Source organism: Mizuhopecten yessoensis, unplaced genomic scaffold (genome assembly GCF_002113885.1).
Source record: "Mizuhopecten yessoensis strain PY_sf001 unplaced genomic scaffold, ASM211388v2 scaffold11149, whole genome shotgun sequence".
NCBI classification, from domain to species: Eukaryota; Metazoa; Mollusca; class Bivalvia; order Pectinida; family Pectinidae; genus Mizuhopecten; species Mizuhopecten yessoensis.
This window is the reverse complement of record NW_018408904.1, coordinates 214,862-228,426: the sequence shown is the minus strand read 5'-3', so window position 1 is coordinate 228,426 and position 13,565 is coordinate 214,862. Positions and strand designations below refer to the sequence as shown.

At 37.3% G+C, this 13,565-nt stretch overlaps 2 protein-coding genes across 2 annotated transcripts; one reads left to right on the top strand and one right to left on the bottom strand.

Annotated features, from left to right (window-relative positions):
- Positions 1 to 1,088: 1,088 nt before the first annotated feature.
- On the top strand, positions 1,089 to 2,168 carry LOC110466951 (ADP-ribosylation factor-like). Its single transcript, XM_021523775.1, has one exon. It carries the CDS (start codon positions 1,255 to 1,257, stop codon positions 1,900 to 1,902), a length of 648 nt encoding a protein of 215 aa, XP_021379450.1. The 5' UTR covers positions 1,089 to 1,254; the 3' UTR covers positions 1,903 to 2,168.
- Positions 2,169 to 12,659: 10,491 nt separating this feature from the next.
- On the bottom strand, positions 12,660 to 13,565 carry LOC110466926 (SH3 domain-containing protein C23A1.17-like). The gene has a single exon (XM_021523732.1). The coding sequence runs from the start codon at positions 13,563 to 13,565 to the stop codon at positions 12,660 to 12,662; it is 906 nt and encodes a 301-aa protein (XP_021379407.1).

Here is a 13,565-nt window from a genome sequence, read left to right as displayed (position 1 = left end):
TTGCTATTATGCTAAAAGAGATAGTTATGTAATTATGTACTATTCCAATGTTTTAATCTTTCAGTGATGATTACATTCATTATTCTTTAAAAAATCAATGTTAATTCTATATTTGACATTATTCTACGTCATGACTATTAACAAAACCTTGCGAGTGATTCTGCCCTGAATATATGAGCGATACATTTTAGTGGCTTTGCCGGTTGTGTATTGTGAATGGAATTACATGGGCAAAACATAAATTCCTTTGAATTATTTGAACAAGTTAATAATTCTTTATAAACTGTAACATAGCGAAATTGCCAAATAATTCAGTTGTTGATATGGATTTGTACGATTTATACATCTTTGTTCCTTTTTTATATGTTTTTGAAAGGGAAACCGATAAAATACATCTAGGTATGCATGTTGTTTTTTAACTTTTAACTAAGAACACGTCTTTTTTATCCGATGTTTAGTCAGAAAAAATAACAAAACGATGTTTCCAATAATGATAAAAAAGCACATACCAAAACTTGCTTTGAAGTTAATGCCAAAAACGTAAAGAAGCAAATCAATCGTCTCTCTATATACATGTGTGCACGTAATTGGATTGTTTTTATTATATGTAACTACCAAAATATTCATGTTTGCAAATTCCGTGGGTTCGTATTTAAATGATTTTGGACGACGATATGAATTAAAGAGACTTTTTCACGTCGCATTTCGATTAAACATTTCCTCCTTAACAAAACTTTGCTCTGCATAATGCAATACGTGTTGTGAGACTTGAACACCGTAAGAAAAGTGAAGTAACTTCAGTGATATCAAATCTGTAGATATCAGTATAAGTATTTACTGTTAATAAATTGATATATATATATATTGATCCGTAATTCTATTGGACCATTACAGCTATTGATCTGTTGTATCCGACTGAAATTTTTCACTGATTCAAAATCTTTCACCAAAGCAAATAGTAGATGTCTCCGTGTGCTTGTTTCTTTTCTGAATCGATTTATATATCTCTACTCTTACATATCGATAAGCCCATGCTATGTTTTCCATCTGGTCGAAATAGTATTGTGTAACCTTCTGTGGTAACACAGTAAACATTGTGGGTTATTTCCCATTTACGCGTTGTCATTTCTAACTGCGTGGCCTTGTTTACACACAACCAGTGACGTGTAACTAGGTGTATATAAATACCCGACTTGGTATGCCGTACGTAATGTATACGAGGGGTGTGTTTGTAAATTAACCATTACAGCAACGATGGGTGGTATATTTGGCAAATTATTCCGCAAGCGTGAATTTAGAGTTCTATTAAACGGACTTGATGCTGCTGGTAAAACAACTATTCTTTACAGACTGAAACTGGGTAAAGTTGTCACAACGATTCCTACAATAGGATTCAACGTGGAGACAGTCGAACATAAGAACATACAGTTGGTGACTTGGGACATAGGAGGCAGGGGCAATATTCGGCCTCTTTATAGACATTACTATAGTGGAACTAGTGCCTTTGTTTTTGTAGTTGATAGTAATGACAAAGAACGAATTGAATCCGCCCGGGAGGAACTCCACCGTACCGTGAAAGAGGAATCACTGAAGGATGTTGTGCTTGTCGTTGTGGCTAACAAACAGGATATATCCGGAGCTCTGACTCCATTAGAGATAAGCGAGAAAATGGACATCAACACCATCCGTAAATCACACCTGTGTGAAGTGTTTGGTACCACAGCCACCACCGGGGAGGGATTGTATGAGATGCTGGACTGGCTTGTAGATGCTACTACTAGGAAACAAGCAGGAGAAATATTGAGAGGAAAGGACGAGAGTGCAACCGTGAAAAAGGAGTCAAAATCATTTTACTTTACGTCACCTTTTTCATATATCAAACAAGTGTTTTCAAAGGTGTGAAGAATGTCCTTTTCGATGGTGTGGTTTGACGTTCGTTTGAATGTTGACGCTATATTAAGATTTATCGTTGTAGACTAGTGTCGTGATTCATTAATTTTATAATATTTAGCCTTCATAAGAAAACTTTAACAAACGTGGATTTGTTTTATATCACTTATCGTTGAATGGTATGAAACTAAAATAACTCATGTTTATATTTATTTTTTATTTAATTTTGATATCAATCTGTTATCTTGTTATTGTTATTAAACTTAATGTCAATACTAATATATCGATTTATGTTTGTTTTTGTGTCCATGTACAGGAACGAATACAGAAATGTATGTAGATGGGTTTGAGTTATTATGATGAAATAACAGTCTACACTTGACAAACACAAATTGTTCAATTTGTGAAATTGTGAAAGATAGGTTTTCCTGTAATATTAGAATTGGGTGAGGTAAACTCTGTAACGGACCGTGACGTAACACGACGGTTAATCTTTAATATACGAATTCTCCCACAGCCACTATATGTTTCCTCACTCTCAACCCCTTGAACAAATCTGCTTAGAGGAATTTGCACAACGGCTTCGAAATGCCCGATACACCATACGAAAATGACGAGACGAGAACGCAGCAAGAAAAATCATGTGTATTACGAAGGGTGGACTGTCCTTGAAATTTTAATATACAACTGTATATTATGTTATATTTGATACACAACTGTATCTAGTTCAATGCAATTATTATCGGTTTTTCCTCTCTTTTATTATGCCTTCACAAATAGAATGAAGTGAGTGCATGACTGATCTATTAATATTTCCTTGTGGACAAAGACGAGCATTGTATGTACCGTTAACTAGGACAAAGTGGTAGCGCAACTAGTACTGTACTAATACTACGACGTCACTGAAACACCTGGGCCCACTTGTATAAAACATCTCTACTCTTGAGATTTCCTCAATTCTAAGATTTCCCATAGACAATACATTGCGTGGGAATTTCCTTAACATTGAGATGTTTTATACAAGTGGGCCCATGTACATTACTAGCGTCTTCAGTTCCTCAAACGAAATTAAGTGTACGCTTTTGTTGCTCTAAAAAAAAACCGCGAAATATACTAGTAAATCCTCAACAAAAGTGTATGCTTTCACAGTATGCTAACAATTTGGTCGACTAGGACGAGCATTGTTAGTGTATGAAATGTTGAATAATAATTTGGAACGTCTGTATCTGAGCATCAGTCCTTAGGTAAGCAAAATGTTCTATATTGTTATTGTTACCATACCGAACTAATTGACGATTACCATGTTTTATGTATTTAAAACTATATTTTACTGTGGCATTTCAATTTAATTTTGTTTAACATACACAAATTTTATTCTTTCTTTTTGTATCTTTCTAATATTAATGATGTATTTGTCTAATATAAACCTAATTTTAAAAACGACTGTTTGATAATTTTGGAAGTTAAATACAAATGTTGATGCTTCCTTAGATGCAGATTAAAAGGGAAATAGTTTGTTATTCCTCGTTTGATGTTAAAAAATAAGATGTTGAATTTTATCTTCATAAATTTGAAAATGAAATATTTATCATTCACAGTGCTTTTGTATTTACATGTTATTACTAATGTTATCGCATCATTTTTTTTCTATGTAAATCAGTAGTTATATCTAGGGAAAGTCCGCCTGTTGACTTTATCTCATTGTATTAGACAGGTGTCAATCTGTCTTTTGTTTTAATATCACAAGGCCTAAATGAAAGTGTTCAAATAAATAACTATTTTCAAGGAAAGTTGTATAGGGCTTAATGATATAGATGACGTTGTTCAACTTTCAAGGTTACATGGATAAAACACATTTTAAAAGCTTGAGACAACGTTATTTAATCACCAGTGTGGATAAAAAATACACGAGATCTAAAAAGCACTAAATACACGAGGAATAAAATACACGTAGAGCGGCTTGAGTAACTGTGATGGTGAGGTAAACGGTGTCATACGGCGTTCGATCTACATCGATACATAAATGAATACTTTCCATGCGAGTTGTAATTCGTTATCTTTGATATATTCATTAAGTATGTGTATAATGTTTTCTTAAAAATAACGCCTTTTGTAATGTTATCTTTGATACAAATAGTATGGAGTTCATTGCAATTATTATCTTTTATTATTATTATTATTGACCTTTACAAAAAATACTGAAATGACTGATTGACTGATTTTTGTCCTTGTGGACAAAGAGAGCATTGTATGTACCGTTAACAAGTACACAGAGGGAGACAAACCCAGTAGCGCAGCTGTAGGACTACTTCCAGGACGTCACCGACACTCCATGTACATTCTCAACGCCTTCTGTTCCTCAAGAGAAATGAAAGGTAGGGTCAACGCCTATGGAGATTTATCATTAGCTTCGGCCCCCACTTGGAATTTCAAAACAAGATAAATCCAAAAAGGTATGGGTATAGGAAGCTTAAATCAGGAACAGTTACTTTCAGAATTCATTTAATGATAAATGGGACCTCCTTGATTTACACCTGTGTGGGTGTTAAAGGTGCAGTAATACAATTCCTCCTAGAGCATTTAAATGGCACAATTACAATAAAATTATATCATCATCATGTGCAAAGTATTTCAACTGTTATTTTGATACCGAATATTACACTATTTCAATAAAGAATTGTTCTTTTTATTTAAGAATTAAGCAGAAAAATGTGTGAAATTTCATTTCTTATGAGAAATTTTCCATTTTTGACACGTTAATTCATATAGTTCTAAAACTAGTCTATTTTTCTTACTTCTTAAAAAGTTGTCTACCAATAATATCTTTCAACATCAGGAATTTCAAAAAAAATGAAAACCGGTAAATTTGTCGTTTACTACTTTTGGTTCAAAAAAGGAAAAACATAGATTTCTTTCCGCATTTTCTTTAACCTGTTTTTCTTCATGACAAAAGGTCATTGGGTGTTGATATTTGGTAAGAAGGTTGTTCATGTAAATGAGTGTAAGTGTTCTTAATTTTGATGACCTTGACCTTTATACAAGGTCATAAAAAAACAAATGTGCCGAAATATTATTTTTGTATGGGGAGTCGGACAAGGGTATCTTTCCTTGCTTTATTTGTTTAGAGTTATCGATATGAAATAGTGTAATATCCTTCATAGTTTGTTTAATGAATGGTTAAAGGCTACAAAAATAATAAACTAGAACTGTAAGCCAAAGTTTAACTAAAACCTCCGCTCCTATATAAACTAGAACTGTAAGCCAAAGTTTAACTAAAACCGCCGCTCCTATATAAACCAGAACTGTAAGCCAAAGTTTAACTAAAACCTCCGCTTCTATATAAACCAGAACTGTAAGTCAAAGTTTAACTAAAACCTCCGCTCCTATATAAACCAGAACTGTAAGCCAAAGTTTAACTAAAACCTCCGCTCCTATATAAACCAGAACTGTAAGCCAAAGTTTAACTAAAACCTCCGCTCCTATATAAACCAGAACTGCTAGCTAAGGCAAAGCATTGCAAATTAGTCCAGTCTCCCACCAGTAATTATGTATGTATAGATGTCAGTGACATACTTCTTGTACTCCCTCCCTATGCCAAAACATACTTTCATGCCACATCTTGTTAGCCTAGATGACCCACTTTGGCTGATATCGTTCTAGTAGTTAAGGAAGAGTTATCAAGACAAAGATTTTTAACAAAGGGCCATAACTCCTTAAAAGGGTCGAAATGAACAAATACTACCCTGATGCAAAACATCAGGGGGTAATTACGATATCTGTAAGCTTTCATTAAAATGGCCCAGAGGTTTAAGAGGCAGACAAAGTTTTGTTCAAGAAAAGGCCATAACACCTTTTTAAAGGGTCGGAATGAAAACATACTTCTTGGATGCACAATGTCAAGGGGCAGTTACCATATCTGTAAACTTCCGTTGAAATTGGCTCCATAGTTTTGGAGGAGTTGTCTGGACAAGTGTTTTTCAACAAAGGGCCATTACTCCGTAAAAAAAATAGTCAGATTGAAAAAAAAAATCCTGGATAAACACTATAGGATGGTTGTTACCATATCTGGAAACTTTCGTTGAAATTGGTCCACTACTTTAGAATGAGTTGACAGATAGACGGATAGACAAGCTGATTCCAGTATACCTCCATCCCCTCCACCCCCATCCCCACCCCTAACGTCGTTGCGGGGGTATAATAAAGTGTATAATAGTTTTGTGATTAAGATTATTTTATTTCTTTTTAGATAATTGCATAGCTTTGTCTATAACACAATCTCAAACCTAAAGTAGTTCTCCATAGGAAAGATTACTGTGACATAATACATATTCATGAGTTATTACTGCTGCGCATAACTTGGAAACATGCCTAACATAATAAAGTGTTTTAGTATGATACAAAAACAGAAAATGTATCGGTATTTATCATAATAAACATTGATAGTCAAATCTTCAAGGTTATGTGAAATTGGGCATTGATCATGTTTGGCATGCTAAAAAAAGTACATTACCGGTTTTGATATTACAAAAAAATTATTCTGTAGACAGAATACATATATAGGAAGTTTTTAAAGAAGTTTAAAATAAAGACTACCATTGTAACTATATAAAGGCAAGTTTACAATGTAAGTTTTATTTTAAATTTTGTGAAAATTTTGCATGTTTTTCCAATTAAAAGTATCACTATGCTTACTTCATGTCTACCAATATGACATATTTAGTATCAAAATAACAGTAATTTTATACACCATACACTATCAAAATTCATTTCCAAATTAACATTTGCCTGTGATATTTATCGGTCATTTTGTTAGGATACCCCCGTCACTCAACCTGGTGCTATGCAAGGAGGTCTACTACGGTTGTCAGTAACAATTATGAATAATCATTTATGCAGTTATTGATCATTTTTATGTATCTACATATGGCTAAAGAATAAAGGAAATCAAAGTGGGGGCCAAATGTTGACCCCACCTTTACGCTTTTGTTTCTCTAAAACCACGAAACAAGTTTTTTTTTACAGTATGCAAACAAATTTGTCGACCAGGACGAGCATTATAAGTATCCTTTATGGACCGAAATACTGACCAATATTTTGATACGTCCGTATGATCAGGTATTCCGGAAAAGTAAGCGTCTTCTAAGCGTAAATCTAGGTTAAATCCAAGTAAAGCCACGTCCTCGAATCACGAACTCGGGTAGTGACAATAAAACCACAAGGTAGCACAATGAACATAATCAAAAACATATATCTTCAGATCATAAACAGAAATAGCATATTGCTCAATGATATCATTATGGCGACCATTGAACTTGTCCATGTCTTCATCCACCTGCACCTTATTTTAATTTAATGATATATCAGATCAAGTTAATAATAACATTAAATAATTTGTTGATGATACCTCCTCATACATTATTATTGATAATCTAGCAAATGACCTTCAGAATATAAGTACATGGACAAAAGGTGGTATTTGAAATTTAATGCTTCAAAAACTGAAACAATTATTTTTTTCAGAAATAACCTAATCAACCGATAACTTACAATAAATTCCTGAATCATCTTTGTCTTCCTTTCACTGAAGATGGTAAATTGGCTTGACACATACAAGAATCAACGTAAGAATCGACGTTCTTAGAAATTAGGAGAAAAATGTAGATAGATAATAACATGGAATCATCATTATCGTCATCATCATCATCTTCATCATACTTATAACCATTCATCATCATCATCATCATCATCATCATCATCATCTTCATCATACTTATAACCATTCATCATCATCATCATCATCATCATCATCATCATCATCATCATCATCATCATCTTCATCATACCTATAACCATTCATCATCATCATCATCATCATCATCATCATCATCGTCTTCATCATACATATAATCATTCATCATCATCATAATCATCATCATCATCATCATCATCATCATCATCATCATCATCATCATCATACTTATAACCATTCATCATCATCATCTTCATCTTCATCATACTTATAACCATTCATCATCATCATCATCATCATCATCCTGTCATCAACTTCATCATTACACCCATATATACATTCATTCACTCTTACACACACATGCTACAGAACAACAACAGATAATTATAAGAACTAGAAATGACAGAAATGGGGGAAAGAGACGTACAATATTGTATGAGAGACAGGCAAAGCAAAAAACAGTTTTGATGAACTTCTTGTAGTGAGTTTTTGCGTCACCTTCCGATCAGACATTTCACTAACATACAATGCCATATCAGGTAACCCTTATTTTGATGTCAACTATCCGTGAAAACACTGACTGCTGATTCAAACACTTTACGAACTGACGTAATGATAGCGAAATAACTAAATAGAGCAATGTAGATGTATGTTTTAAGTAATTAATGTTTAAGGAAATAGTGTTTTGTCCCTAATAACTATTTCTGACTAATATATAAACCACATACGCTAATTCAAATATATTTGACCGATGAAAATATTTAATCAGAGGAAATGTTTGTTGTGTATGTTTCTTAACTGAATTTTTATACTGTAATACATAAGTCGACGAAAAGGTTAAATCTTTGTAAAAGTTTTAATCGACTGAAGTATCTCTGATTACTCAGTAGACACCCAAGGTTACTTCCCCTGGTACATCGTATGTCATCTGACACTGTGTGGCCTTGTTTATGCCACGTTTACATTATGTTCCCGGCAGCCACGGCAGTCGCGTTTGCCCGAAACGTAGTGCGCCGTGGGATTTTGGCCATTTTTTCTCTGAATTCAAGTCTTGGCAAGTTTTCCCACGGTCTGTCACGGTATCCGTGATGGGCCGTGGGGGGAAGCTGCTGCTGAGTCCCGGAGGCTCCAAGGCGCAGTACGGTTCGGCCCGCGGTCTACCACGGATGCCAGTACGTTCCCTCCAGGCCCGTCACGTTCTGATGGGGTCCCTCACGTTCTGATGAATGTCCGACACGTTTTTCACGTTCTGTCAAGGTTTTCCACGGATGTAAAACAACACTTTTGTGGGGTATTGTTATACAATTTGAAAAGTAAAAGTTCTGGAGATGTTGTATGGTCCAAATATAAATTTATTAAAATAACTTTCTCTAGGTCGGTGGGTGATTTCTGGAGTATCCAAAAACACACCTGTACAGTCCGATGCCTAGCTCCTTACTGATTACCAAACATGTAGAACCGTGATACATTGACAATTAACACAATAAAGTTAATTTGATCGACAGCTGTCACTTATCTCTCTATTCTGACTGGTGAGTACCCGAACAGGTAAGGCAATTAGCCTGTCCTTTGTCCGAGGCTTAAGTGTCATACTTGGTAAGACCAGTTAATCTCATTACGTAACATAATTGACTTGAAAGGTATAATGTATAAGATGGACACCAATATTACATGAGTTAATCTGACGACAATGAATCAAAGAAGCTACATTTACACATAGAGGTTTTCTTAAATGGTACAAATGTAATTAAATAGTTTAGGTATGAAATTGTTACTGAACGAAATTAAATGGCGAAAGTTTGCAAATAATGAATGAGATGAAATGTTAAATTAATGTTCATAAATAGCACTATTATCATAAAATTCTTTATGATAGATGAAACGTGGACACCGGACAGCTTTGGAGCACGTTTGTGCCCAAGAAGGCCTCCCAGGCAAAAGCAATCATTATATCCTCAGACGAATCGACGAGATAACATCACGAATTCCCATGATGAAGAAGATTTTGTGTACGAAACGTAGTGCGCCATGGGATTTTGGCTTTTATATACTCCCTCCCAGACCGCGCGTGCGCGCCGTGTCAGACCGTAGTAGAACGCAACGCGCCGGGCCCGCAAACCGTCACACACTGATTTTTGTCCGGAGATTTTCTCCTTCATTTTTATAGCATGTCAGCTAATCACTCTTAAAATGAAAGTATATAACACTATATGGCAGTCGACGGGCGTATATTGTTCCGCCCCGCGGTACTCTTGTTGATCAATACAGTTTGCATTATGTCTATTTTTACAACGCGTGTTACACAGTATTATAGAGACTGTTAACTGTCAATAATGGGCTTCACTATCCAGGTAAATATTGGATCATTAACATTTTGAAAAGAGTGATCGGAGGTTTGAATGGCCTGTGCCTGTCGCATGGAGTTGTTCGGTGGTGCTGTATGACTTATTTATTTGATCGGTGGTGCTGTATGACTCATTGAGTTGATCGGTGGTGCTGTATGACTCATTGAGTTGACCGGTGGTGCTGTGTGACTCTTTTAGATGATCGGTGGTGCTGTATGACTCATTGAGTTGATCGGTGGTGCTGTATAAGGTATTGAGTTGTTTGGTGGTGCTGTATGACGACTTATTGAGTTGATCGGTGGTGCTGTATGATGTATTGAGTCGTTCGGTGGTCCTGTATGACTCATTGAGTTGATCGGTGGTGCTGTGTGACTCATTGAGTTGTACTGTATGAGGTATTGAGTTGTTCGGTGGTGCTGTATGAGGTATTGAGTTGTTCGGTGCAGCTGAATGAGTCATTGAGTTGATCGGTGGTGCTGTATGGGGAATTGAGTTGTTCGGTGGTGCTGTATGACGACTTATTGAGTTGATCGGTGGTGCTGTATGATGTATTGAGTCGTTCGGTGAAGCTGTATGAGTCATGGAGTTGATCGGTGGTGCTGTATGAGGTATTGAGTTGTTCGGTGGTGCTGTATGACGACTTATTGAGTTGATCGGTNGTTGATTGGTGGTGTTGTATGACTTATTGAGTTGTTCGGTGGTGCTGTATGAGGTATTGAGTTGATCGGTGGTGCTGTGTGACTCATTGAGTTGTTCGGTGGTGCTGTATGACTTATTGAGTTGATCGGTGGTGCTGTATGACTCATTGAAATGATTGCTGGTGCTGTATGAGGTATTGAGTTGATTGGTGGTGTTGTATGACTTATTGAGTTGTTCGGTGGTGCTGTATGAGGTATTGAGTTGATCGGTGGTGCTGTGTGACTCATTGAGTTGTTCGGTGGTGCTGTATGACTTATTGAGTTGATCGGTGGTGCTGTATGACTCATTGAAATGATTGCTGGTGCTGTATGAGGTATTGAGTTGATTGGTGGTGTTGTATGACTTATTGAGTTGTTCGGTGGTGCTGTATGAGGTATTGAGTTGATCGGTGGTGCTGTGTGACTCATTGAGTTGTTCGGTGGTGCTGTATGACTTATTGAGTTGATCGGTGGTGCTGTATGACTCATTGAAATGATTGCTGGTGCTGTATGATGTATTGGGTTGTTTGGTGGTGCTGTATGACTCATTGAGATGATAAGTGGTGCTGTATGACTTGTTGAGTTGTTCGGCGGTGCTGTATGACTCATTGAGTTGTTCGGTGGTGCTGTATGACTCATTGAGATGATTGCTGGTGCTGTATGAGGTATTGAGTTGATTTGTGGTGCTGTATGATGTATTGGGTTGTTTGGTGGTGCTGTATGACTCATTGAGATGATCAGTGGTGCTGTATGACTTGTTGAGTTGTTCGGTGGTGCTGTATGACTCATTGAGTTGTTCGGTGGTGCTGTATGAGGTATTGAGTTGATCGGTGGTCCTGTATGACTCATTGAACTGATCGGTGGTGCTGTATGAGATATTGAGTTGATCGGTGGTGCTATATGACGACTTATTGAGTTGATCGGTGGTGCTGTATGACTCATTGAGTTTTTCGGTGGTGCTGTATGAGGTATTAAATTATTCGGTGGTGCTGTGTGACTCATTGAGTTGATTAGTGGTGCTGTGTGACTCATTGAGTTGTTCGGTGGTCCTGTATGACTCATTGGGTTGTTCGGTGGTCCTGTATGACTCATTGAGTTGAACGGTGGTGCTGTATGAGATATGGAGTTGATCGGTGGTGCTGTATAAACGACTTATTGAGTTGATCAGTGGTTCTGTATGAGGTATTGAGTTGTTCGGTGGTGCTGTGTGACATTGAGTTGATAGGTGGTCCTGTATGACTCATTGAGTTGATCGGTGGTGCTGTATGAGATATGGAGTTGATCGGTGGTGCTGTATGACGACTTATTGAGTTGATCAGTGGTTCTGTATGAGGTATTGAGTTGTTCGGTGGTGCTGTATGACTTATTAAGTCGATCGCTGGTGCTGTATGATATATTGAGTTGTTCGGTGTTGCTGTGTGACTCATTGAGTTTTTGGTGGTGCTGTGTGACTCATTGAGTTGTACGGTGCTTCTGTATGACTCATTGAGTTGATTGTAGGTGCTGTATGAGGTATTGAGTTGATTGGTGATGCTATTTTACTTATTGAGTTGATCGGTGGTGCTGTATGGGTTATTGAGTTGATTGGTGGTGCTGTATGATGTATTGAGTCGTTCGGTAGAGCTGTATGACTCATGGAGTTAATCGGTGGTGCTGTATGACTCATTGTGTTGATCGGTGTTACTGTATGAGATATTGAGTTGATCGGTGGTGCTGTGTGACTCATTGAGTTGACCGGTGGTGCTGTGTGACTCTTTGAGATGATCGGTGGTGCTGTATGACTCATTGAGTTGTTCGGTGGTGCTGTATAAGGTATTGAGTTGTTCGGTGGTGCTGTATGACGACTTATTGAGTTGATCGGTGGTGCTGTATGATGTATTGAGTCGTTCGGTGAAGCTGTATGAGTCATGTAGTTGATCATTGGTGCTGTGTGACTCATTGAGTTGATCGTTGGTGCTGTATAAGGTATTGAGTTGTTCGGTGGTGCTGTATGACGACTTATTGAGTTGATCGGTGGTCTGTATGATTATTGAGTCGATCGGTGGTGCTGTGTGACTCATTGAGTTGACCGGTGGTGCTGTGTGACTCTTTGAGATGATTGGTGGTGCTGTATGACTCATTGAGTTGATCGGTGGTGCTGTATGAGATCTTGAGTTGATCGTTGGTGCTGTATGACGACTTATTGAGTTGATCGGTGGTGCTGTATGATGTATTGAGTCGTTCGGTGAAGTTGTATGACTCATTGAGTTGATCGGTGGTGATGTATGAGATATTGAGTTGTTTGGTGGTCCTGTATGACTTATTGAGTTGATCGGTGGTGCTGTGTGACTCATTGAGTTGTTCGGTGGTACTGTATGACTCATTGAGTTGACCGGTGGTGCTGCATGACTTATTGAGTTGATCGGTGGTCCTGTATGACTCATTGAGTTGATCGGTGGTGCTGTGTGACTCATTGAGTTGTACTGTGGTCCTGTATGACTCATTGAGTTGATCGGTGGTGCTGTATGAGGTATTGAGTTGATCGGTGGTGCTGTAGTGACTTATTGAGATGATCGGTGGTGCTGTATGACTCATTGAGTTGATCGGTGGTGCTGTATGAGGTATTGAGTTGATCGTTGGTGCTGTATGACTCATTGAGTTGATCGGTGGTGCTGTATAAGGTATTGAGTTGATCGGTGGTGCTGTATGAGGTAGTGAGTTGTTCGGTGGTGCTGTATGACTTATTTTGTTGATCGGTGGTGCTGTATGATGTATTGAGTTGTTCGGTGGTGCTGTGTGACTTATTGAGATGATCGGTGGTGCTGTATGACTCATTGAGTTGATCGGTGGTGCTGTATGATGTATTGAGTTGTTCGGTGGTGCTGTGTGACTCATTGAGTTGTTCGGTGGTGCTGTATGACTCAT